At 42.7% G+C, this 23,079-nt stretch overlaps 1 protein-coding gene and 1 long non-coding RNA gene across 2 annotated transcripts in view; one reads left to right on the top strand and one right to left on the bottom strand.

Annotated features, from left to right (window-relative positions):
- Positions 1 to 23,079, top strand: part of LOC128417465 (uncharacterized) — a 48,624-nt gene that overhangs the window by 4,628 nt on the left and 20,917 nt on the right. The window lies entirely within an intron of this gene.
- Positions 6,077 to 21,822, bottom strand: LOC128417459 (transmembrane protein 68-like). Its single transcript, XM_053396139.1, has 6 exons — positions 21,531 to 21,822; positions 19,317 to 19,481; positions 17,599 to 17,789; positions 16,365 to 16,425; positions 14,597 to 14,736; positions 6,077 to 6,219 (listed from the first exon to the last, which is right to left on the bottom strand). Exons 1-6 carry the CDS (start codon positions 21,808 to 21,810, stop codon positions 6,115 to 6,117), a joined length of 942 nt encoding a protein of 313 aa, XP_053252114.1. The 5' UTR covers positions 21,811 to 21,822; the 3' UTR covers positions 6,077 to 6,114.

Genomic DNA, 23,079 nt, shown 5'->3' with positions numbered 1-23,079 from the left:
AAGCACATTGATGCCTGGCTAACGGGAACCCATTTTCATGCACCAGGAGCAGGCCAGCCCCCAGGGAATAAAGCCAAATATTCTGTTATCCATAACCGGGCAAGGGCCCTCCTCACCTGTAAGGGAAGCCTGATTGTGGCACTCCTGCCCACTAAGACTGTTTTAGAGTTCCCAACTCTAACGACAAGCTCCAAAGCAGATAAGGAAAAGTCCTGAAGCAATAAGCCTCCAGACTCTCAGCCCCATGCTGGCTCCAACAACCATTTCCCCAACCCTCAGTGCACCAAAATGCAATGGAATACTGAAAGGAGTCTCGCCTTGATCTTTTACCAGCAGATAAGCTTTAACTTGTTGCAGATACTGCATAGGTAAAATTGACCGACTTCCTGCCCACTGTCCTATGAGGTTGGAGCCTATTCCAACCTTCCAAGGCCCTGTGCACTACAAACTTTATACAAGGGTCTCTGAAAAATAAAGCTTCAGTATAACAGACATTGCAGCGGACTGAATTCTTATAGTTATAACAGCATGCCCAATCTGCAGCAGGTGGACCAAATACTGCAGGATCTGCTCAGAGGATGGGGGCCAGTTCATCTGAATGGCCAAGGACTGCCAGCTTAAGGCTAAGAAATCCATCCAGGCCTTCTCATAAGAGCTAAAAGCAGAAGGGAAAATGGAAGCTGCTGCTCTCTGTAATTACTAATTGTTGTCAAAATGCCACAGGTGGTCTGGAAAAGTCTGGCAGTAGCTGAGTGTCTGGAGCCCAGGATCCGAAGCGCTCCATCTGAAAATGGGATAGAGTGTCAGTGACATCATCAGAGGATCCCGTAATCAGGAGAGCAGAAAGCACAATATTAAACCTTAAGCGGCGCAGCTCAAAAGCGTGAGCGGAGGGGCGGAGACTCTGCTGGAGCGTGAGGACTGTTTTGCCAAGACGCTCACCACTACCTGGTTATCAGACCAAAAGCAGATCTGATGTTCACTGAACTCCTCGGGCCACATGTGAACTGCTACTACAATGGGGAAAACTCAAGAAAAGTTAGGTCACATGATTGCCTCACCATACCGGGCTTGAGACCATGGCTTTGCACACCAGCAGCCCCTGAAATAAAAAACCAAAGGGCAAAGATCCAGCATCAGCATGAACCTGAAAATCCCTGTGCAAGTTCCAGGTATCCTGCCATGGCCAACTACTATTGCATACATTTAGGAATTGCAACCATTGCATGAGATCCCATTGCATGTATGAGAAAGGTAAGGGGACCTCAAGCCGCCTGGCCTAGTGGAAAGGGAAGGGGCGGCCTGGGGCAATCACTCTGCATGCAAGATTAATTAAGTGACCCAGCAAGATCGGATCTGATGAAGCATCACTTGCTACAGAGGAAGTATTACAAAATAACTTCCTTCAAGGCAGACAGCTTCTCCATAGGCAAGTGGTATGTTTTAGCAAACGATATCCATCTGGATCCCTAAATAAAATGGGAATATGGGCAAAAGGTATTGAGCTATTGCTTGCCAGCTTCCAGCCCCCGCTTGGGCAGGGGGCATCTTGTGCTGCCATCATAATACGTAAATTTACAGGGCCGACACTGGCCAGAACCCCTAAAGAAGTTCCGACAAAGCTGCCGCCGAGCCAGCTTCCTTTTCAGACACACACTCTGTGCAATGCAACTACACACTCCATGCAACACAACTACACACTCCGTTCAATGCAACTACACACTCCGTGCAATGCAAAAATGCACACTGTGCAGTGCAACTACCCTCCATGCAATGCAACTACCCTCCATGCAATGCAACTACACGCTCCGTGCAGTGGAACTACACACTCCGTTCAATGCAACTACACACTCCGTGCAATGCAACTACACACTCCGTGCAATGCAACTACACACTCCATGCAATGCAACTACACACTCCGTGCAATGCGCCCACACCCACTGTGCAATGCAACTACACACTCTGTGCAATGCAACTACACACTCTGTGCACTGCACACCCTCCATTCAATGCAACTACACACTCCGTGCAATGCACACACACTCTGTGCAATGCAAAAAACACACTCTGTGCAATGCAACTACACCCTCCGTGCAATGCACACACACTCTGTGCACTGCACACCCTCCATTCAATGCAACTACACACTCCGTGCAATGCACACACACTCTGTGCAATGCAAAAAACACACTCTGTGCAATGCAACTACACCCTCCGTGCAATGCACACACCCTCCGTGCAATGCACACACACTCTGTGCAATGCAACTACACACTCCGTGCAATGCGCCCACACCCACACACTCCGTGCAATGCAACAACACACTCCGTGCAATGCAACTACACACTCCGTGCAATGCACACACACCCTCCGTACAATGCACACAACCTCCGTGCAATGCAAATGCAAATCTCTCACACAATGCAATGCAAATGCAGCCCATGCAGTGCTGTGCCCTGCAACGCACAGAGCAAACTGCAATGCGGGCACGCAAAGGTGCTTTCTCCCGCTTGCATATTGCAAACGTGGCGCCTGTTACATCCCTCGCAGTGAGGGAACCACCAAAAGGCCTTCGACACTGGACCTAAGTGTCCAGGTAGAGCAATGGGGGAGCATGCAGCTGTCCCATATAGGGACCAATCCTGCAACCTAGGCATTACCGGCACTATGCGCTGACCAGCTGAGCTATCCAGGATGATCCCTAAAGACCCAGGACAGCCTCACCCTGACCCCTGTAGACGTCCAAGGTGATGTCTGAATCATCATCCCTGCTCCTCTTTGCCCTCCTCCTGGATTGCAGCCTTCAAAAATGCTTCCTTCTGGAAGAAGGCACCTGGCTGTCCGCAAGTCATCCCCTGCAGGAGAGGCAAGCTCTTGAGGCATCTGCAAAAGCCCTGTCATAGTCCGCGAAAACTAAACAATGTAAGGAACCGATGAAACCAATGCTTCATGGACCACATGGGGACACTATTCAGGCCGGAAACGCTTCCAGGCCATCGAATTCTAGGGCAAAGCCCTAGGATCACGTGCTAGGCCAGGCATAAATGTTTCCAGTGAAATAGCAGAGTTGAGGTAGCCCACAGCTTGTCCAGGTACCCCTGCTTGCCCTTTTAGAGGGAAGCACCCCTTCAAGAAACCCAAAGTTCTTTTATCACCAATGGGCCGAACTACCCAGCAAGAGAATAGCCCAAAAGGAGCAGTTTGTTTTGTTTTGTTATAACAATGGCTAAGAGGGGGATATGAACCCTGTCTCCAGGTCCTAGTCCTACACTTTAGCCACTAACCCACAATGGCTCGTCCCTAAAATGGCAGTCGCCACTATCAGGGCAAAACAAACTTAACGAAAATAAACTTGTTCAGAAACAGCATAGTTCAAGAGCATATACAGAGTGCTCATAGTCATTGGAGGCACAGAGAGCCTCTGCCGCACTGTCTGCCTCAGATACACATTAGCAGCAACTGAGCCTGCAAGCAGGTACATTCTTATAGAGAGGTCAGAGACTTAACAATTAACTGCTACCTGTAGCAGACTTAGGCTTGGAAGTTATGTGCAGGCCAAATAGGACTCCCTGCCTCTGCTCTTGAGAATCTTAGTCTCATAGCAATATTAAAGGAACTCAAAATAGTGCTCCCGCCCAAGGCTAGATTAAAATTTGGCCAACAGCGCTGCACACACTCAAATAAAGCCAGCCTTCGGGGGTGCTATAAACGAAAGTGATTCCAGCTAAGCTGGGAAAAGCCCTGACTAGCCCCACAATTTACAACAGGAGAAATGGGGGAAACCTTTTTGCGAAAGAAAGCCCCTAACGGGGGCTCTCTCCCTATTGGGAAAGGCAAGCCACAGATAAAGGGAGAATCTTCCCACAGGGCAGGGTAAGAGGTGGGGTAGGAAATCGAACAGGAAAAGGGGGGAATTAAATTATTTAAGGGACTAGAGAGGATTAAAAGAAAGGGGAAATAAAGAAATAAAGAAATGTAACCAGACAATGAGAAGATTGCATCACTGTCCTCCAGACAGTCCAAGTGCTCCATGTGATCCGGTTCCCACATTGAAAGAGAAAGCAGCTTGCTGTGAACCTTGTTTAAATAACCTGTTCCCACCCCCAAATTGGCAACATCAATTTTATCCCAGCAACTCAAACAGCCAATCCTTGCCAGGCCTCTCTATCTTATCCTGCCTGGCAACTACGGGGTGTCTTGCTAGGCCCCATCCGCAACACGTGCTCTCCTTTAGTGAGAACACGCTTTGTGCAATGCAGTGGCATGTAAGAAAATGTATCCCGCAGTTGCTGTGTCTCCTTAATTGCTAGGTACACCCACACCTCCAACTAAGCTGGTGTGATTTTGAAATGGGCTGGCACACCCCATTAAGGTGATATTCACCCTGCATTGTTGAAACTCTCACTATGTGGGCAGTGAGAACTTTAATCAATGATGCTATCAGGATGACAAGAATGGAGCCACTTCTGAATGAATACCACACAAAAATTGCAACAAGTATGATTGATTGATTTCCCATGACTGCTTACTTGAATATTTTCTGTATATATATTTCTGCAGCTTCCATTATTCTCGCATCATTATTTAGTAAAAAGAACTAGTCATTTTGAGGAATTTTGTCAAAAAGCAGGATGTGAATCTAAATAAATTAAATAAGCCATTTAAAGATTAAGAAGCATACTGTGACCAATTTTTTACTGTATTTTTCGCTCCATAAGATGTACCTGACCCTAAGAGGCACCTAGTTTTTAGAGGAGGAAAAAAAGTAGAAAAATATTATGCACAGAGCGTGTAAGTGGATCTCGATTTTCTTGCTTTAACACAAGCAAAGCAAGAGCTGCTTACATGGCTTCTGTCCCGCTTTGTGCAGCTCTCACTTTGCTTCCCCTTCCCTTCAGCGGCATCCCTCAGCTCTCGACTGCAGCCACAGCCGAGGGATCCCTCTGCCGTCCAGTGCTTTCGCTCCATTAAACGCGCAGACATTTCCCCTTACTTTTTAGGAGGAAAAAAGTGCTTGTTATGGAGCGAAAAATATGGTATTTCCATGGCACAATCTATGTCCATGGCATCATGCCAATGACCATAATACTGTGAGGCGTCATCAAGAATATCTACCTCCCAGCTCTGTAATAACATTCCTCAACACACCCAATGATTTTCAGATCAAAAGCTTGGCCTTTGTTCATAGGGCCATAAATCATCTTCAGAAACAAATGCCCCCCAAATTCTTGAATCCTGATCAGCCTACTCTGGTATTCATAACTGAGGCTATGGAAGAAAGAAATCAGCTAAGATGGGAACTTGAGTTTTTCAGGAGCTAAAAGATAAAAGAGATAGTGTGTGTTTGTGTGTTTGTTTGTTTGTTTGTGTGTGTGTGTGTGTGTGTGTGTGTGTGTAAAAGCCTAGTTGTTCCAATCACTCTGGGCAGCTTAGAACATAAAAAACACAGCAACCCATCATCAGTTAAAAGCTTTCTGATGCAGGGTTGCCTTCAGATGTCTTTAGAAAGTTGTGTAGCTTTTATCTATTTGACATCTGATAAGAGGGTGTTCAACGGGGGGAGGGGGCGGTGCTAATGTGGGGCGGGCACCAGATCCAGATTCATAGCTGAGTTGGCTGTTTTTGGTAGATCAGTCACTTTTTTCACCAATTCCAGCTGTATTTTTGTTTTCTCTACTTTTCTTGCTATAGGTTTAAAGGATTTGCATTATAGGGCTCAAATCTTGGAGCCCCCTTTTATAAACATAAAAGAAGTACCACTGTTTTAATACAGGTAATTTATAGACATTACTCTTTCACATGTAATATTATTTCATGTTTAGTTAAACACTCGCCTTCTTGTTATACTCTTCGATTCTGCCTCTACTAGTGCAAGTTCCCCAAAAAGGGGAATTCTGGGTATATTGCAGGATAGGGCAGAAAAGCACTTGTACATCTTCAAAAACGTAGGACCTTCTGCACACACAGCTGAGCTACTGAGCTAGGGACCCTTCCAAATAATTCATATACAATCCAGCAAAATACTGTGTATATCAACTTAGCTTTAATAACATAATTATTAATGCTTCCTATTACAGAAACCTTCTCATGAACAGTGCAACGATTTTATATGGACTAGTTAGCTTTGTAATGCTTATCAAATCGTTCTGAAAGAGCTCTTAATATATTTCCTGGCCTTTTTTGGTGTTTATCCCGAAGATTTTCAAGTGCAATCTTCGCCTGTTGAAAGAAAACAAGAGGAATACATGGTGTTATAGGAGTAGATTGCAAAATAGGTATTCACAGTTATTAATATCTGTGAGGAAAAAGCTAACGGGATCAGAATTAGAGGCAACCCATTTATTCCAGCTATAGAAGCACAATATGTGACTTCTTTCTGGGTTACACAACTGACTTTGTACACAGAGATGTGTTGCATGAGAGTCCTTGTCTCTCAACCCTCAAAAGTGGCTTCTTCAACATGGAGGTTTGGGCCAGAGCAGCCAGGGTGAGGAACCCCACCAGGAAACTGCTCATCTCTCAGTGAATCCAGCCCACTCTCTTTATGTTTACCAAGAGCACTGTATGGGAATGGCAGAGAAACAATCAAACATATGTGCCTTGGGCTGCTTTGTACACAGTAGTTACCTTGCATGGTTGTTACAGGTTAAGATAAAAGGAGCGAACCTCAGGACAACCAAGGCATAACCCCTTGCAGAAAGAAATTTCTTATCTGCCCCTTTAAACAGACAATCAATACCTGAAACTTGATGCAGCAAGAAAACAAGGAGAAAGTGCTTGGAGAAGGACCAGGCATACTAAACAATGTTCCCACCCCGTTCCCATTAGCCACCAGGACCCTACATGCACCTCCCCTTAGCCCCCTCCCTTTGGGATTCAGATTCCCATGTTTTCCTGGAGGAAGGGGTTAAGTGTAACATCCCCTGCACTAGCAGGTGGAATAAGTCATGCAATGAAATACCATACAAATGGTATCTGTGTTTGACATTGTATTCAGTGAAACGGCATCTCATTTAGGAGCTTGCTGATGCATGAAATATAACAAATTACAATATATGTGTTGCAGGTTCAGAGTTGATAGCTTGGTAGTTGGTCAGGAATTATGGCACCGTTTAACAAAGCTGTATCCAATGCTCTCTTAAACACACATCAGTGTGTACATGCAACATATATCAATGTGTACAATGAATTGTCTTCCTCTTCAACCCTCTCCATATCCTCAAAAATTAGCACTACAGTGGCTTGGAGGTACCTTGTCAGGCAAATTCTGGGGCACATAGTGTAGGGTTGCCATATGTTTGGGAAATCCCTGACTGGTCCTTCTGGGGCCATCTGGGGGGTTTCTTTTTTCAATTTTAAGGAAATATCCGAGTTGGGGGGGTAAATTTGTGGGTGCGCTGTTTCGGGCTCCTATGTGAGTGGCTCTGGTTCTGTTTTGCACATGTGGGCAGATGGGGTGCGAAGAGGGCAACTGCCCCCCCCCCAAAATCTCAACTTTCTGACCAATGGCCCCAAAGAAGGTCAGCTCAGCAACTTTTTATGCAATTGACCAAAATTTTCATCAGGAGCAATTAATGGCGGGTTCCCTCTGAGCTCCGGAGGGAACCGGCTCCGTGAAGCGTGGGGCTGGCCGCTGCGGCGAAGTGGAGACCCGAAGAAATCGCAGGCGGTGAAGCCTGCGAACTCGGAGACTCGGCGGGCTCCATTTGCGCCCCCCCAACTGCAAGGGAGCCTTTTTAAAGGCTTCTGAACGGAGCGGGGGTGAGCGGCGCGGAGCTGAGAGTCGTCTACCATCTTCTACCATCTTCGCGGGTGAAGCCGCAAGCCATTGTCGGAGAGCGCCGATTCCTTTCTGGAAATTTGGATTGAAAGCAACTACCCGTGAGTAGGGGTAAGAAGTAAAATTTTTATCAAAAAATTCAAGTATATTTGGCACCGAAATGGGAGAAGTATAAACAGGAAGTCTGCTTCTCCCGACTTGTAGACAGAACAAAGCAAAGAGATTGTAAAGCAGTAACTTTGGAAGACGTTCTTTAAAAATCCTAAATCCACCACCGAAAAAGAAGGATCCCTCTCCTCTTAGCAGGGGTGGAGGGGTAAATTTAGAGGACTATTTTCCTGCAAAGACAGCGAGAAGTATAGTTTTATCTGCTGCCTCTAAAACCTGGAACGGACTGCATTTGACAGCTGTCAAAGTGCTAAGGTTAAAGAATACTGATACTCAGCGAAAAGATACAATTGCTTTTTAAATGGATTTGGATATAAAATGTAACTTTTGATTGAAAGTGTGTATAGTTAAAGAACAAAGGGGAGTTACTAGGACTATATTTGTTGCAACTGAAACTGGAACTATGTCCCCCTAGAGGAGATTTGTTGTAGCAAGCACCAAGTTACAAAACAACTGAGCCTGGAAAATTCCCTTTCAAAACAAAGTGACTAGGCGTGAGACTGACCTTGGACTGTGTATGGGAGTGCTATGGCAGATGAGAAGGGCAAGATAGAACAGACGGAAGAAAAGACGCTCAGGTCTGGGAAACAATACAAAATAGATATTGCTCAGCAGAGAAGGGCCTCAACATCTGGAGCAGTTGGTTCGTCAGGAGTTACGGTTTCACAACAAAGGCTAAAGGCTATGTCATCTCAAGATCCACTTGCTCAGGCACTTAATAAAATTAATGCATCACTGGAAAATCTGGCTAAACAGGTTGCGGAGACAAATAAGCAAGTAGCTGAGGCCTCAGCTAAAATTGATTTGAATACTACAAGCATAAATTTGAACACTACAAGCATAAATGAATTGGGAAAGAAGGTGAATTCTAATACACAATCTATTGAGAAGCTATTAGAAGAATCGGCTTCGACCAGGAAATTAGCCGAGGAAGCAAAGGAGATTGCAACTGCTGTTCAGGAGAGGATACCACCGGTATATAAGAAACTAGAGGACCATGATTTGACCTTGTCTATGCTGGAACTTCAAGGGAAAGAGAGGAACTTAAGACTCCGGGCAGTACCAGAAAAAGAGCAGGACAATTTGGTGGACTATCTTACAAAGGAAATTACAGAATTTTGGCAAAAAGACCTGGGGAAGGAAGAAATTAAGATAGTGAGTGCTTTTAGGATTGGCAGGAAACAAAGAAAGAACAGAGCAAGGGATTGTCTGATTGCTCTAAGAACAAAAGAAGAAAGAGATAAAACCCTGGAAATTGAGGACTCTTTTGTGGAAATCTTCAGAGATATACCTAAACTTATATTGGATGTCAGGGCCCACTACAGAGATCTGGTGGACCTATTGAAAAGAAATAGAATTCCCTTCAGATGGGAATTTCCCCAAGGTTTATCTTTCAAATTTAAAGGAAGGAAAATAAGAATAAGGACTGTGGAGGACAAAGACAAATTTTTGAATGAACACGAGGAGAATCTACAGAAGGGAGTGATTGGAGAGGAGCTAATCGTTTCAGAAGAAATTCGAGACATAGCAAACTTATCATTTGGACTTTCTGAGCCGGGGAAAGACACACTACTGACAGAGGGAGAACAACAACTGGGTGCAGTTGGTGGGAGTAAGTAATTCACTATGGCTCTGCAACTTCTAAGTTGGAATTGTAATGGTCTCAATTCCCCTCGAAAGAGGAAAAGTGTATTTCATATATTAAGAAAAGAACAATTGGATTTGATTTGTCTACAGGAAACACATATAATGAGGCTCCACAGGAAGTTGCCCATAAATAAGAGATTGGGACAAGAATTTATTTCTTCTGACAAGGTTAAAAAAAGAGGAGTTGTGATATATGCAAAGGAGAAACTCACACCGAAACAAATTTTTAAAGATGAACAAGGAAGATATTTGGCTATTGAAATCCAATTACAAGGAGAGAAATTTCTGATTGTAGGGGTCTATGCACCAAATGAGGGGAAATCTGAATTTTTTAAGAAGTTGCATGAAGTTCTTCTGGACTATATGGACTATAATATAATCTTAATGGGAGACATGAATGGAGTGGTTTCTACAAATATGGACAAGGCACAAAGACAGGTAATTACCAAAGATGGTAGACTACCAAAGACTTTTTTTGAATTGACTGACAATATGGACTTGATTGACATTTGGAGATCTAAGAACCCCCTGGGGAGAGAGGGAACTTTCTTCTCTGAAGCCAAGATGACATGGACTAGAATTGACCAAATTTGGATTACTAGAGGAATGGCACCAAAGATAAAGAAAGTGGAAATCTGCCCTAAAACTTGCTCAGACCATAACGTTGTAAAGATGGAGATGAAGCAAACAACACCCGGCTCCTTTCGATGGAGGATGAATGACACCCTATTTAGAGATGAAGAAGTATACAAAAAGGCCAAAAAAACTTTGAGAGACTATTTTGAAATAAATTTGACTACTAATGTTGAAAAAAGAGTAATTTGGGATGCCAGTAAAGCCGTGATGAAAGGGTTTCTGATTCAACAGAATGCAATAAAGAAGAAAAGTCGAAATGAGAAAAAGGATAAAATTCTGGAGAAAATAAAAGAAGGAGAGAAAAAACTGAGAGTCAAGCCAAAGTCACAGGAGATCTTGAAAGAAATAAAGTTATATCAGGTACAATACATGGAATTGATGAACCAGGAAATAGAATGGAAAATTAAACAAATGAGACAGAAGACATTTGAATCAGCAAACAAATGTGGGAAACTACTAGCATGGCAGCTGAAAAAAAGACAAAAATTAAATACAATTACAAATCTGGAAGTGGATGGAAAAGATATACATAACCCAACTGAGATTAGAAACTGCTTCCAGAAGTACTTTAAACAACTATATGCACAAGGGCCACAGAACGAAATGGACATAGATCGATTCTTGAAGATAAATGGATTACAAAAAATTTCACAAGAAAGTAAACTTATGTTGAACTGTAAAATATCTGACCAGGAGATAGAAGGTGCCATTCAAAATATGCAAATAGGCAAATCTTCAGGACCGGATGGGTTGTCTTCCTGTTACTATAGACTTTTGAAAGAGTGGTTATTGCAACCATTGAAGGAAGTTTGCAATGAAATTTTGGAGGGGAAAAGGGCACCAGAATCGTGGAAAGAGGCTTACATTACACTAATACCAAAAACAGAGACTGAAAAGACTCAACTTAGGAACTACTGTCCCATATCCTTATTAAATGTGGATTACAAAATCTTTGCTGACATTTTAGCTAAGAGATTGAAAAAAGTACTGATTGAGGAGATTCATAAGGACCAAGCGGGCTTTCTTCCGGGTAGACATCTTTCTGATAACCTAAGGAATATAATTGACATCTTGGAAAAGCTAGAAGTGAACATAAATACTAAGGCAGTTTTGATATTTGTGGACGCGGAGAAAGCCTTTGACAACATTTCTTGGAGCTTTATGAAAAAGAACCTACAGGGTATGGGGGTAGGCCATGGTTTTGAGAATGGTATTGGTGCAATATATTCAGAACAAACGGCCAAACTAATTGTAAATAATGTGATTACAGAACAGTTCAAGATAGAAAAAGGGACACGACAGGGATGCCCAATTTCCCCTCTGCTCTTTATATCGGTCCTGGAGGTCCTGCTGAATATGATTAGAAGGGACCGGATGGTTAAAGGGATACAGGTCGGAGCCAAACAATACAAACTGAGAGCTTTTGCAGATGATTTGGTACTTACATTACAGGAGCCAGAATCTAGTACTAAAAGAGTTTTAGATTTAATTCAAGAATTTGGTCAGGTTGCTGGGTTTAAATTGAATAAGTTAAAAACCAAGGTTCTTGAGAAAAACTTAACACCGATTGAGAGAGAGAAGTTTCAGAATGAAACAGGTCTGACTGTGGTTAAGAAAGTGAAATATTTGGGGATAAATATGACAACTAAAAATGGGAATTTGTTTAAAGATAATTATGAAAAATGTTGGGCTGAAGTGAAAAAAGATTTAGAAATTTGGTCAAATTTGAAGCTTTCCTTGTTGGGTCGAATTGCAGCTATAAAGATGAATGTATTGCCCAGAATGTTGTTTTTGTTTCAAACTTTGCAAATTTTGGACAAAATGGACTGTTTCAAGAAGTGGCAGAAAGACATTTCTAAATTTGTCTGGCAGGGCAAAAAGCCCAGAATAAAATTTAAGATACTAACTGATATAAAGGAAAGAGGTGGATTTGCCCTTGCAGACTTTAAACTTTATTATGAATCAGCAGCATTCTGCTGGTTGAAAGACTGGCTGCTTCTTGAGAACACAGACATTTTGGACTTAGAAGGTTTTAACAACGTTTTTGGTTGGCATGCATATTTGTGGTACGACAAGGTTAAAGCACATAAAGCCTTCAAAAACCATATTGTCAGGAGAGCATTGTTTAAGGTTTGGACTAGATATAAGGATCTTTTGGAAAATAAAACTCCAAGGTGGTTGTCACCAATGGAGGCTAAGGCTCAGAGAAAACTTAATATGGAGGCCAAATGGCCAAAATACTGGGAAATTTTGGAACAAGAAGGGGACAGACTAAAATTGCAGAGTTTTGAGAAACTGAAAGATAAAGTGCGAGATTGGCTTCATTATTACCAGATAATGGAGGTTTACAATTTGGATAAGAAAGTTGGTTTCCAGGTGGAAAAATCTAAATTGGAAACAGAATTGCTAGAATCCAAAACTAAGACTTTGTCAAAAATGTATAACTTGCTGCTGAAATGGAATACTCAGGATGAGACGGTCAAATCTGTAATGATTAAGTGGGCACAAGACGTTGGACATAATATTATGTTTGTTGACTGGGAACAGTTGTGGACCACTGGGATTAAGTTTACGGCATGCAATGCCTTAAGAGAAAATATTATGAAAATGATATACAGGTGGTACATGACCCCAGTCAAGCTTGCGAAAATCTATCATTTGCCCGATAATAAATGTTGGAAATGTAAGGAAAATGAAGGTACATTCTTTCACCTTTGGTGGACGTGCCCCAGGATTAAGGCTTTCTGCGAAATTATATATAATGAATTGAAAAAGGTATTTAAATATACCTTCTTGAAGAAACCAGAGGCCTTTCTCTTGGGCATGGTCAGCCAATTGGTGCCAAAGAAGGACAGAATTTTCTTTATGTATGCTACAACAGCAGCAAGAATACTCATCGCAAAGTATTGGAAGACGCAAGATCTACCCACTCTGGAAGAATGGCAGATGAAACTGATTGACTGTATGGGATTGGCAGAAATGACGAGCAGAATCCGTGACCAGGGAGAAGAGTCGGCAGAAGAAGATTGGGAAAAATTTAAGGACTATTTACAGAAATATTGTAAAATTAAGGAATGTTGAATGGTGTTGGATTGAAATTGAGTGGTTTCTAGCTGTAAGGATATAAAGGAATATAGATGGGAAAAAAGGGTTTGAAAAATAAGGTAATAATATAAGCTGTAATGCTTTAAATGAAGGATTTGCTGAACAAATAATCTTAATTGGAATACGAGGAGGAGAAGTATGGGGAGGTCTGAGAAATTTGTTATGGAAAAGAACGTTTTATGAACTATATGTATTTTTTAATGTTTTTGTTTGTTCTGTTTTTGTTTGTTTGTTTAAAAAATGGGAAAATTTAATAAATATTTTTTAAAAAAAGAGAGGGAGAGGGGTTGGTGCGCACCGACCCCTCTCACTCTCCAGGCTTCAGGAAACTATCCCCCCAGCCCGGCAAGCTCCGGGAGTGATGGAGAAGCTGCACACAACTTCGCCATCGCTCTCGGACCCGTTCTGGGGGCTGGGGTCGGGGGAAGCACAGGCATTTCCCCACCCCCAGCCCCGCAAGCTCTAGGAGCAATGGCGAAGCTGCGCGCAACTTCACCATCGCTCTCGGACCCGTTCTGGGGGCTGGGGTCGGGGGAAGCACAGGCATTTCCCCACCCCCAGCCCCGCAAACTCCAAGAGCGATGGCGAAGCTGCGCGCAACTTCGCCATCGCTCTCTGACTCTCCAGGCTTCGCGCAGCTCTCCACAAGCGGTGGGAGCCCGATGCTGGGCTCCCACGGCTTGCGGAGAGTGGCCTGCATGCCGAAGCCTGGGCGCGGTGAGCTCAGCATGCCAAGGCTTCAAGCTTCACGCAGCTCTCCTCAAGCTGTGGGAGCCCGGCGCTGGGTTCCCACGGCTTGCGGAGAGCTGCCTGTTCTGGGGGCTGGGGTACGGGGAAGCTCAGGCTTCCCTCGCCCCAGCCCCACGCCTGGGAAAAAAAATAATCCCCCCCTTTATTTCCCCCCAAAAAAACTAGATGCGCCTTATGGGACGGTGCGTCCTATGGGGCGAAAAATACGGTAAACCTCCAGAATGTATTTTGTATGCTCAACCCTAATATAGTGGGAAGAAGAAATCCCATTGCATGAGCAGATCTCTCTTTGTACCACATAGTTTTTTCTCCATTTAATTAGTCTCAACAAGTTAAGGAGAGGGAAGATTGAGTGATGGGCATAATGCACAAAAGTATATCTAATGAACCCTATATCTGGTCATATAGAATGAGGAAATCAATACGTACAATAAAATTTAGAGCTGAAAGAGAAACCAAGAGGAAAAGAAATATTCTGCTTTTAAACTTCCAAGTTTAGAGTTAACTTACTCTTTCAGCCAGCTCTACAGCTGTTATATTTGGATCATATGGGATGGGTTCTCCAATAAATGTCCTCAATTTCACTGGAAACCCTCCGTAAATGGGAAGAACCATACATCGAGTTTTATCATACAGCCATTTTGTCAGCCCTGTATATGAAATGGAAGAAGATTCTGAAGGAGAGCGACACCATATCAAATCTGAAATTAGTTGACATTCTCAGTGTTTAGCAATTGCAATAAATAGGAAGAGAGGAAGGGTTAAATAATATGAGTGCTTGGGAAAAGAGATACAGTGGTACCTCAGGTTATGAACACTTTTTTTTGGGTTACGAACGATTGTAACCTGGAAGTAAGTTGTCCAAATTCTTGGAGGACTCGCCGCTGCCTGGAAGCAAACCTGGACATCGGCGGGGCCTACAGAGCTCTCAGAGGCCTCTGTGAATGCAGGGAACCAAGCCCTGACATCTGCGGTGCCTAGAGTGGTTCTGCAAATGCCAGGAGCCAAGCCTCGACGTCCGAGGTGCCTGCAGGGCTCCGCAAATGCCGGGAGCCAAGCTCTGGCATTTGCGGTGCCTAGAGCGGCTCTGCGAATGCCAGGAGCCTAGTCCTGATGTCCACGGTGCCTGCAGGGCTCCGCAAATGCCGGGATCCAAACCCCAACATCCACTGTGGCTGCAGAGGCTCTGCGACTGAGTTCCAGCCGCAGGAGCTCTCTGAGGCCTCCACGAATGCCGGGAGCCAATCCGATTGTGATTGTGGAAGAGGACCCGGAGCCCCCTCCAAACAGTGAGTTTGGAAATAAATTTTAATTCTTTTCATCTAAAATACTGTCTTATTTATTATATAGTACAGTACATTGATTATTAGGGATCCGGGTGGCGCTGTGGGTTAAACCACAGAGCCTAAGACTTGCCGATCAGAAGATTGGCGGTTCAAATCCCCGCGACGGGGTGAGCACCCGTTGCTTGGTCCCTGCTCCTGCCAACCTAGCAGTTCAAAAGCACGTCAAAGTGCAAGTAGATAAATAGGTACCGCTCCGCTGGGAAGGTAAACGGCATTTCCGTGCGCTGCTCTGGTTCGCCAGAAGCGGCTTAGTCATGCTGGCCACATGCCTTGGAAACTGTACACCAGCTCCCTCGGCCAATAAAGCGAGATGAGCACTGGAACCCCAGAGTTGGTCATGACTGGACCTAATGGTCAGGGGTCCCTTTACCTTTACCTTTACATTGATTATTGCCATCATTTTATGGATCAATGGTCTCGTGAAACAGTAAAATTTGTGTTAAATTGCTGTTTTAGGGGGTGTTTTTTCATCATCTGGAACGGATCAATCCACTTTCTATTACTTTCAATGGGAAAGTCCGCTTCAGGTTAAGAATGCTTCAGGTTAAGTACAGACTTCCAGAACCAGTTAAGTACTTAACCTGAGGTACCACTGTACAAGATATTCAGTCAGCTCTTCTCAGCTCTTTGCAATCAGTCATAAGTTGTGTACAATAGACTACAGAATATGGTATGTTTCCTGTTCAGTTCCCCTCGATTTTAGGGTTGCTCCCACATTTATTGATTATAGCTTTCTGTTAAATCTAATAGAAAACTAAGCAAGGGCATGTTCACTCAGTACTGAGGCAGGCAGCACAGCTTTTGCAGATAAGTGTACATGGAATAAAATCTATTAGTGAGTAGTAAATAGATATTCTTTTAAAAAGGTCATTCAGTATTATTAAAATGTATATTGCCTGAGATCTCTTGATCAACCAAGGTATTTAACTTACTTGTCTTTCCAATGGTCCTGTATGCTTCACAACTGTTTTGTGTAAAAATAGGGATGATGGGCTAAAAAAAAAAAAGATGAAACAAACGTGAAAAGAAAGGTGAGGATTGGATAATTATTTTGTCCCAACCATCCTGCCTTAATTTTTGTTATGGATTACGAAGAATGCTTCACATCTGGGATTATAATGAGAAGCAACTTATAAATGATAATGTAATTGGCTTTAAAATTCCTGACACATCTATTCAAATATCTCAGATGAAGAAAATTCAGAAGCTGTCCTCCAGATTTTCAGGAATTTAAGGGGGGGGGGAGAATTTCCTGGTTTGCCCTGAGGGGGAAAGGAAGCCAGGTTCAGCCAACCAGCCAGTGCTTTTTGGAGTTTGGGGGCAACTCATAGGCAACGAGCACCCGAAAAAGGTCTTGGGGATGACTAGGACTCTGAGGGTTCCTGTGGAGGTCAAAAGCGAGTTCCCAATGGGTCTGAGGTTACATTTGGTGCTGGCCTAACCCGGCTGTCAAGCTGTGATCTCTGGGCTCCAATGTGTTCCGGCAGCAAGCTGCCTCGAATTTCCTACTCAGCGAGCAGCAGATTTCCCAGAAAATAAAACCAAGGAAAAGGGGATTTATTATTCAAGTGTCTTTAGCATTTGGATTAATTTGGCAAATTTCCAGGAGAACAAAAGGAGAGTCTTCTCTGGAATTGGTGACTACCCTGCATGGGAACCAGATGGCTGAAGCACTGAAGCAAACAAAGAAACTCTGCCATTGGAAATAAAGGGAGGGGGACAGGGGGATACGAACTTTGAAAACTTTCTTTTTTTTAAAAAAAGCATTCAAACTTTTATACTCCTCTGCCCTGGATTCAACTGGCAGCAGCTATAGCATCTCAGGAACTATTGGCAGACAATTTGGCTTTAATTGAATTGAGGCAAAAAGAGATGCTTTTATGATTTAGATCTATTGCTCAGCAACCTGGTGAAGCAATAAGGGATAAAATAATTGAGGCAATTGCAAATCTTCTTGAGACTCAAAAGCAGTAGGGATTTACGATATGTAAAGGTTTGTTTTAAAGCAGTGTTGGGGAGACCTGTGGCACTCCAGATATCATTTGACCCCCAAACAGGATATTTGCCATCCTCAGCTTTTTTGGATGCTGGATCAACCATGTCAACACATTACGTCTTATCTAGGATAATCGTGAAGGCAATGCAGATTGCACAAAGATCACTCACCACTTTCGCCTCCAAAGCTGCCTGAGCAAAACCTGTGCGTTTACCCCACATTATGCAGTAATCGTGACTATACAGTGCTTCTCTACCTCCACCAGGTGCAATGCCCAGTAAATGGCCTTTCTTCATTATTTCCACAATTTCAGCTTTCTTGTAAGATTTCAGCCCAAGCACATAATAAAACATCTGCAGCCCTGAAAAAATAAGCCCCAAATAGAAGAATGCATTTTATGTGAAACTTATTTAGGAAATAGTGTGGATACAATACAAGTGTCATTATTCCAAAGATATTGCACTATTATGGATCACAAGCATAGCTCTCTGCTAATACATTTCAGCTAGGATTTCATGGATGGGGACTTTATGCTAATTCCTCTTTTGCTCAGAGGTTCTGACAGTAGGCTTTTTTTGGAAAGCACATTGAGTGGGATTGAGTGCTGAGGTGGAAACTTTTTAGACATGTGTTCCTCAAGTCAAGTCTGTAATACATTCAAGTTTGCATTATGATAAAAATACAGGTCACAGTGCCTTGTTCCACCATCCAAACCTTCAATCCCTTTAGGGTGCAGAGCTTTTGGATATAGTAGATACACACACGGGGGGGGGGCGGAGATACACGCATGGCACAGAGGAGACAATGCTGATGGAAAAATGCCTCCACCAGCAGAGATTGGTACACAGATATATGGGTGGAGGTTATATGCTGCATTAATTAACCTAGTGGAAAAACTCCAAACAGCACTCTGTGCTACTGGGTCTCTTTGGACTCCTTCCTTCAAATGACCTTTCTGTGATGTCATAGTTTCCTGGTGTGGCTGCTGTGTGCATGCAGAGGAAGATGATGTGGGGGGAGTGGCAGTGGAGGGCCATGAACACTACAGCAAGGGTGCCACATGTGTTTGATTGCAGTGTCACATGGGGGCATAAAAGCTGTGTGTGGGAGTGCTTGATGGGCCATGTGTTTGGGTGGGGCCATGTTTTCTGGGATCTGTGTGCAGATTTGGTGATAGGTTGGACTTGCTATGAAAGCCACGGACATGTCTTTGGGGCTTCACTTGGGCTTCTGCCCTCTTCCTTAGCTGTAGCTCCCACCCCATCCCAGCTGCCACCCAGTGGTGTTTGAATACAGAGGATTTTGCGCAGGTTGTTTGCTAGTGCAGATGCTCCCAAGCAGAATCCCATACTTTGCGTTGTTCTTTCCAGTAAGGAATATCCCATCTTTACTAATGACTGAACTTTGCAAAACTCTTTGTACTTGAGGAAATCATCAACTTAGACACCTCAAAGCCTACACCTTGTCCTGTTCTGGTATTAAAGTGAACAGCAATTATTACATGAGAGCTTGTAGTCATAGCATAGGAATCAGATGACACATTATCCAGATTTCTCAGTTTTTTTATCTCTGAGGAAGAATGTAGTCAGAAAAGCACGGCATTTCTTCCTGGAGAGCATTTCTGCTGACTCAGTTGTGAATTGGAAATAATTATTCATCCTGCATTCATTCTCTTTTAGTAGCAATGACTTGGTGAGAAAGTACCTTCATCTGCACTAACTAAACTATTTCACCTGTTGCTGCTATTTTATTTATCAGTTGTTTCTACCTGCTTTCCTGATGTACAGTTTTATATTTTATAGCATTGTTTCATAGCTTATAGCATTGTTTTATGTCATATTTTACATGTTTTATGTAAAAAAGCATGATTTAAATTTAAATAATTTACCTGGTATCCAATACGCGACATGATGTATTAATGAAAAGCATGTTCTCCCCGTCTCTAAAAAATATCTAGCCACAAAAAAGACATAGCCGATAGACATAACTCCATGATGATAAATAATAATCCCTGGTCCTTTAGGGATATGTTCTATACCAGTAAGTTCGTAACCTGAAAATAATACAAAATGCAACAAAGAAATATTGCAACCATTACTGGAGGAAATCAGTGTGGTTCAGAAAAAAAAAATTAAGATCAGGTTAAAAGCTCTGTTATATGCTTTTAAATTATGAAGCTGGAAGAGAATCTTGAGAGTCCCATGGACTGCAAGAAGATCAAACCTATCCATTCTTAAAGAAATCAGCCCTGAGTGCTCACTGGAAGGACAGATCCTGAAGCTGAGGCTCCAATACTTTGGCCACTTCATGAGAAGAGAAGACTCCCTGGAAAAGTCCCTGATGTTGGGAAAGATTGAGGGCACAAGGAGAAGGGGTCGACAGAGGACAAGATGGTTGGAGAGTGTTCTCGAAGCTACCAGCATGAGTCTGACCGAACCGCGGGAGGCAGTGGAAGACAGGAGTGCCTGGCATGTTCTGGTCCATGGGGTCACGAGGAGTCGGACACCACTAAATGACTAAACAACAACGACAATATGCTCCAGCATTCTGGATGCTAGGTTGTCATCCACACGGATCAAGACTTTCTCTCTGGTGGTCCCTTAATGAATGAAGGGATTTCTCCTCTTGTAGAATGTTCCTTCCTTGCTTCCTTTTGAGCACAGGTGATAACATTTTTGCCCAGTCTTTGAGTGAGCTAAAACTGTGTTTTGCTGTTTTAGTCTACTTTAAGCTTTTATATAGGGTTGAGCCCTTGAGACAGTTTAATATGTTGTTATATATACTAAAGTTTTCTGAGACTTTTTTACTTTAAAGAGTAGTATCCCCCTTCTGTATGAGAGCTATCCAGGGCCTGGAGTATATTTCTTCCCCGTCCCAAAGAGCTCCAACTTCAGGCATCTTCAGACCATTCTCTGAATCTCTTTCTACCAAGTGAGAAAGCTGCTTCCTAGACACACACACCCCTTGACCATGCCCTAAGTAGCTACACGGTCTCATCCTTATGGACCAAACTTGGTTTTAGTCGTGTATTTCTGATTTAAGTTTCAACACTTACAGTAACATGAGACCTGTGGGAAGCACTGAGAACATATAAGGAGTCCTATGGATCAGGCCAAAGGCCTCTGTATTAGACCATCCTGTTTCCCGCAGTGTCCGTCTAAATTAGTAGCCATCACCACATCCTGTGCTGGTAAATTCTGTAGTTTGTGTACTTACAGTGGTACCTCGGGTTACAGATGCTTCAGGTTACAGACTCTACTAACCCAGAAATAGTACCTCAGGTTAACAACTTTGCTTCAGGATGAGAACAGAAATTCGAGGCAGCATGCTGCAGGAGTGCATTCGAGTCCAGAGATCACAGTTTGACAGCTGGGTCAGCCCGGCAACAAATGGAACTGCAAAGCCGTTGGGAACTCACTTTTAACCTCCATCGCGACTACAGTGGTACCTCAGGTTAAGAGCTTAATTCATTCTGGAGGACCGTTCTTAACCTGAAACTGATCTTAACCTGAGGTACCACTTTAGCTAATGGGGCCTCCTGCTGCCGCCATGCCGCCATGGTGCGATTTCTGTTCACATCCTGAAGCAAAGTTCTGTAACCTGAAGCGTCTGTAACCCGAGGTACCACTGTACATAGTTGCTAATTGTGTCTCTGTGAGGGGTAAACAAATTCTCCAGGTTTCTTTTGAAGAAGAAGCATACTTAAAATGTGGTTTAAATGTATGGTGTTTATGCAGCCACCAGCTGACCCTTTCTTTTGTAATCTGTCTTATTTATTTATTTTATCATTTATTGAATTTATATACCACCCTATACCTGGAGGCCTCAGGGCGGTTCACAGAACCGCCTTAGTTTCATACTTCATAAAATGCTTTGTTTTTTTTATTACATAAATAGATAGCCATGCCTTTATTTTGATCCTTATGTAGCCAACCCAAACTTGAGGCTGTTGTGACTCTGAGGGGGGTTCAGAGGTCCAGTCCTGATTCACTGTGGCAACTATTGTACCAGTGCTTCAAGCCTGAAATTCTGATTCTCAGTCCTATGAAATTATAGTGACTCATAAGGAAGAATTATTGCTATGAAAGAAACTTTTACTCACCATGCCATATCTTTCCATATATATCTGCAATATGAGCAAAAAAATTCCTTGGCTTTTTCCAAATTTTGCTATCAGGACCAGTTTCTTGGTGCTTATTCATCTTCATGTAAACATATAGCCCAAATGAGCAAGCACAGCCAACCAAATATATATCTATCATTAATGAAGAAAGCAAAATCAGAAGCTTACGAAACCACCAAGGGTGAACCACTGAGCTCAGGTATTCTTCTAAATAAGGAAAACTAATCAAGTTTTGCAGCATTTGAGTGAACCAGCTCATTGTTTCCTGATCTGAAGCACCAAGTGTATGCCAATGAAATAAATATATGAAGTGAAATTTTCTTCAGTTGTGATGCTATTTCCCCCACTGTTTACCTGGAAAACAGAAAATGCAGTACATTGGTTTGATCTGCCATCCCAGAAACATTCATGAATACAAGAAAATCTCATGCTGCTTAATATTTTCCTAGTTTTCCCCACCCCACTGCAACTTGCTCAGTTGCTGTATTGTGTTTCCAACGTCCATCATGGAGATTTACAAAATTAGAAATATATGACTTCATCATTTATCTGTTGTAAAGCAAGCTGGTTTCATTCCACTGCTGAAGGTTTTTGTTTGTTTTGTTTTGTTTTTTGCATTTTCAAAAACAGGAATAAAGAGCATGTTTTATCCAACATAGGCATGATGCCTTGAAGTAAAATTGAAGGTCTGGCAGGGCAAACCTCCTCTTTCTTTTCATCAAGCATAATTTTAAATTTTACTCTGGGCTTCATTCCCTGCCATATGAACCTTAATACTTTTTTCTGCCACTCTATGAAACATCAGATATCATTTATAATTGGAAGGACATTCATTTTGATGGCCAAAACAGTGATAGCTTCATTCTCTCCCATATTTCCAAATCTTTCTTTCTTTCCAAGCTTTTCTTTCCAAGTCTTGATAGATATTATGTTTTTTTATTGTTAACCAAATCCCCAGATATTTTATTTTTGTTTCTATTTCCCACCCACATTCCGATTCAATGTCTTTTTTCTTTGATTATTCTTTATTTTTTTAGCAGCATCTTGATTTTCCCTTTATTTTGTTTGCAGCCAGCCAATTTTACAAATCTACTTATCCCTTCTGTCACTTCCAGTATGCTCATTCTGGGTTGTTCTAAGGTTAATACGATGTCATCCGCGAATGCTTTCAATATGTAATTTTGCTGGCCCACTGTTGTTACATTGATTTTATTCTTAATCCTTATATTTTGAGCCAGTACTTCTAATATTAATATAAATAACAGCAGGGACATTGAGCAACCTTGCCTCATCCCTTTATATATCATACATTTTCCTGATGTGTTGTTTACAATTATATTGGCCGTCTGCTCATTATAGATTGATTTTATACTTTTTATAAAGGTCTCCCCAACCCCCACTGCTGGAGTATTAAGGAAAGTGAGAAAGGGTCACTTCTCCAAGAGCCTGGCAAGGCGCTCTGCAGCCACAGATATATCATGTGATGTATTGAGATATTGTGGAATTTAGCTGGTAATATATTGTGATG

The sequence above is a fragment of the Podarcis raffonei genome, chromosome 7 (assembly GCF_027172205.1).
Source record: "Podarcis raffonei isolate rPodRaf1 chromosome 7, rPodRaf1.pri, whole genome shotgun sequence".
NCBI classification, from domain to species: Eukaryota; Metazoa; Chordata; class Lepidosauria; order Squamata; family Lacertidae; genus Podarcis; species Podarcis raffonei.
Note: the sequence above shows the minus strand (reverse complement) of the source record. Positions and strands in the feature narration are given on the sequence as shown.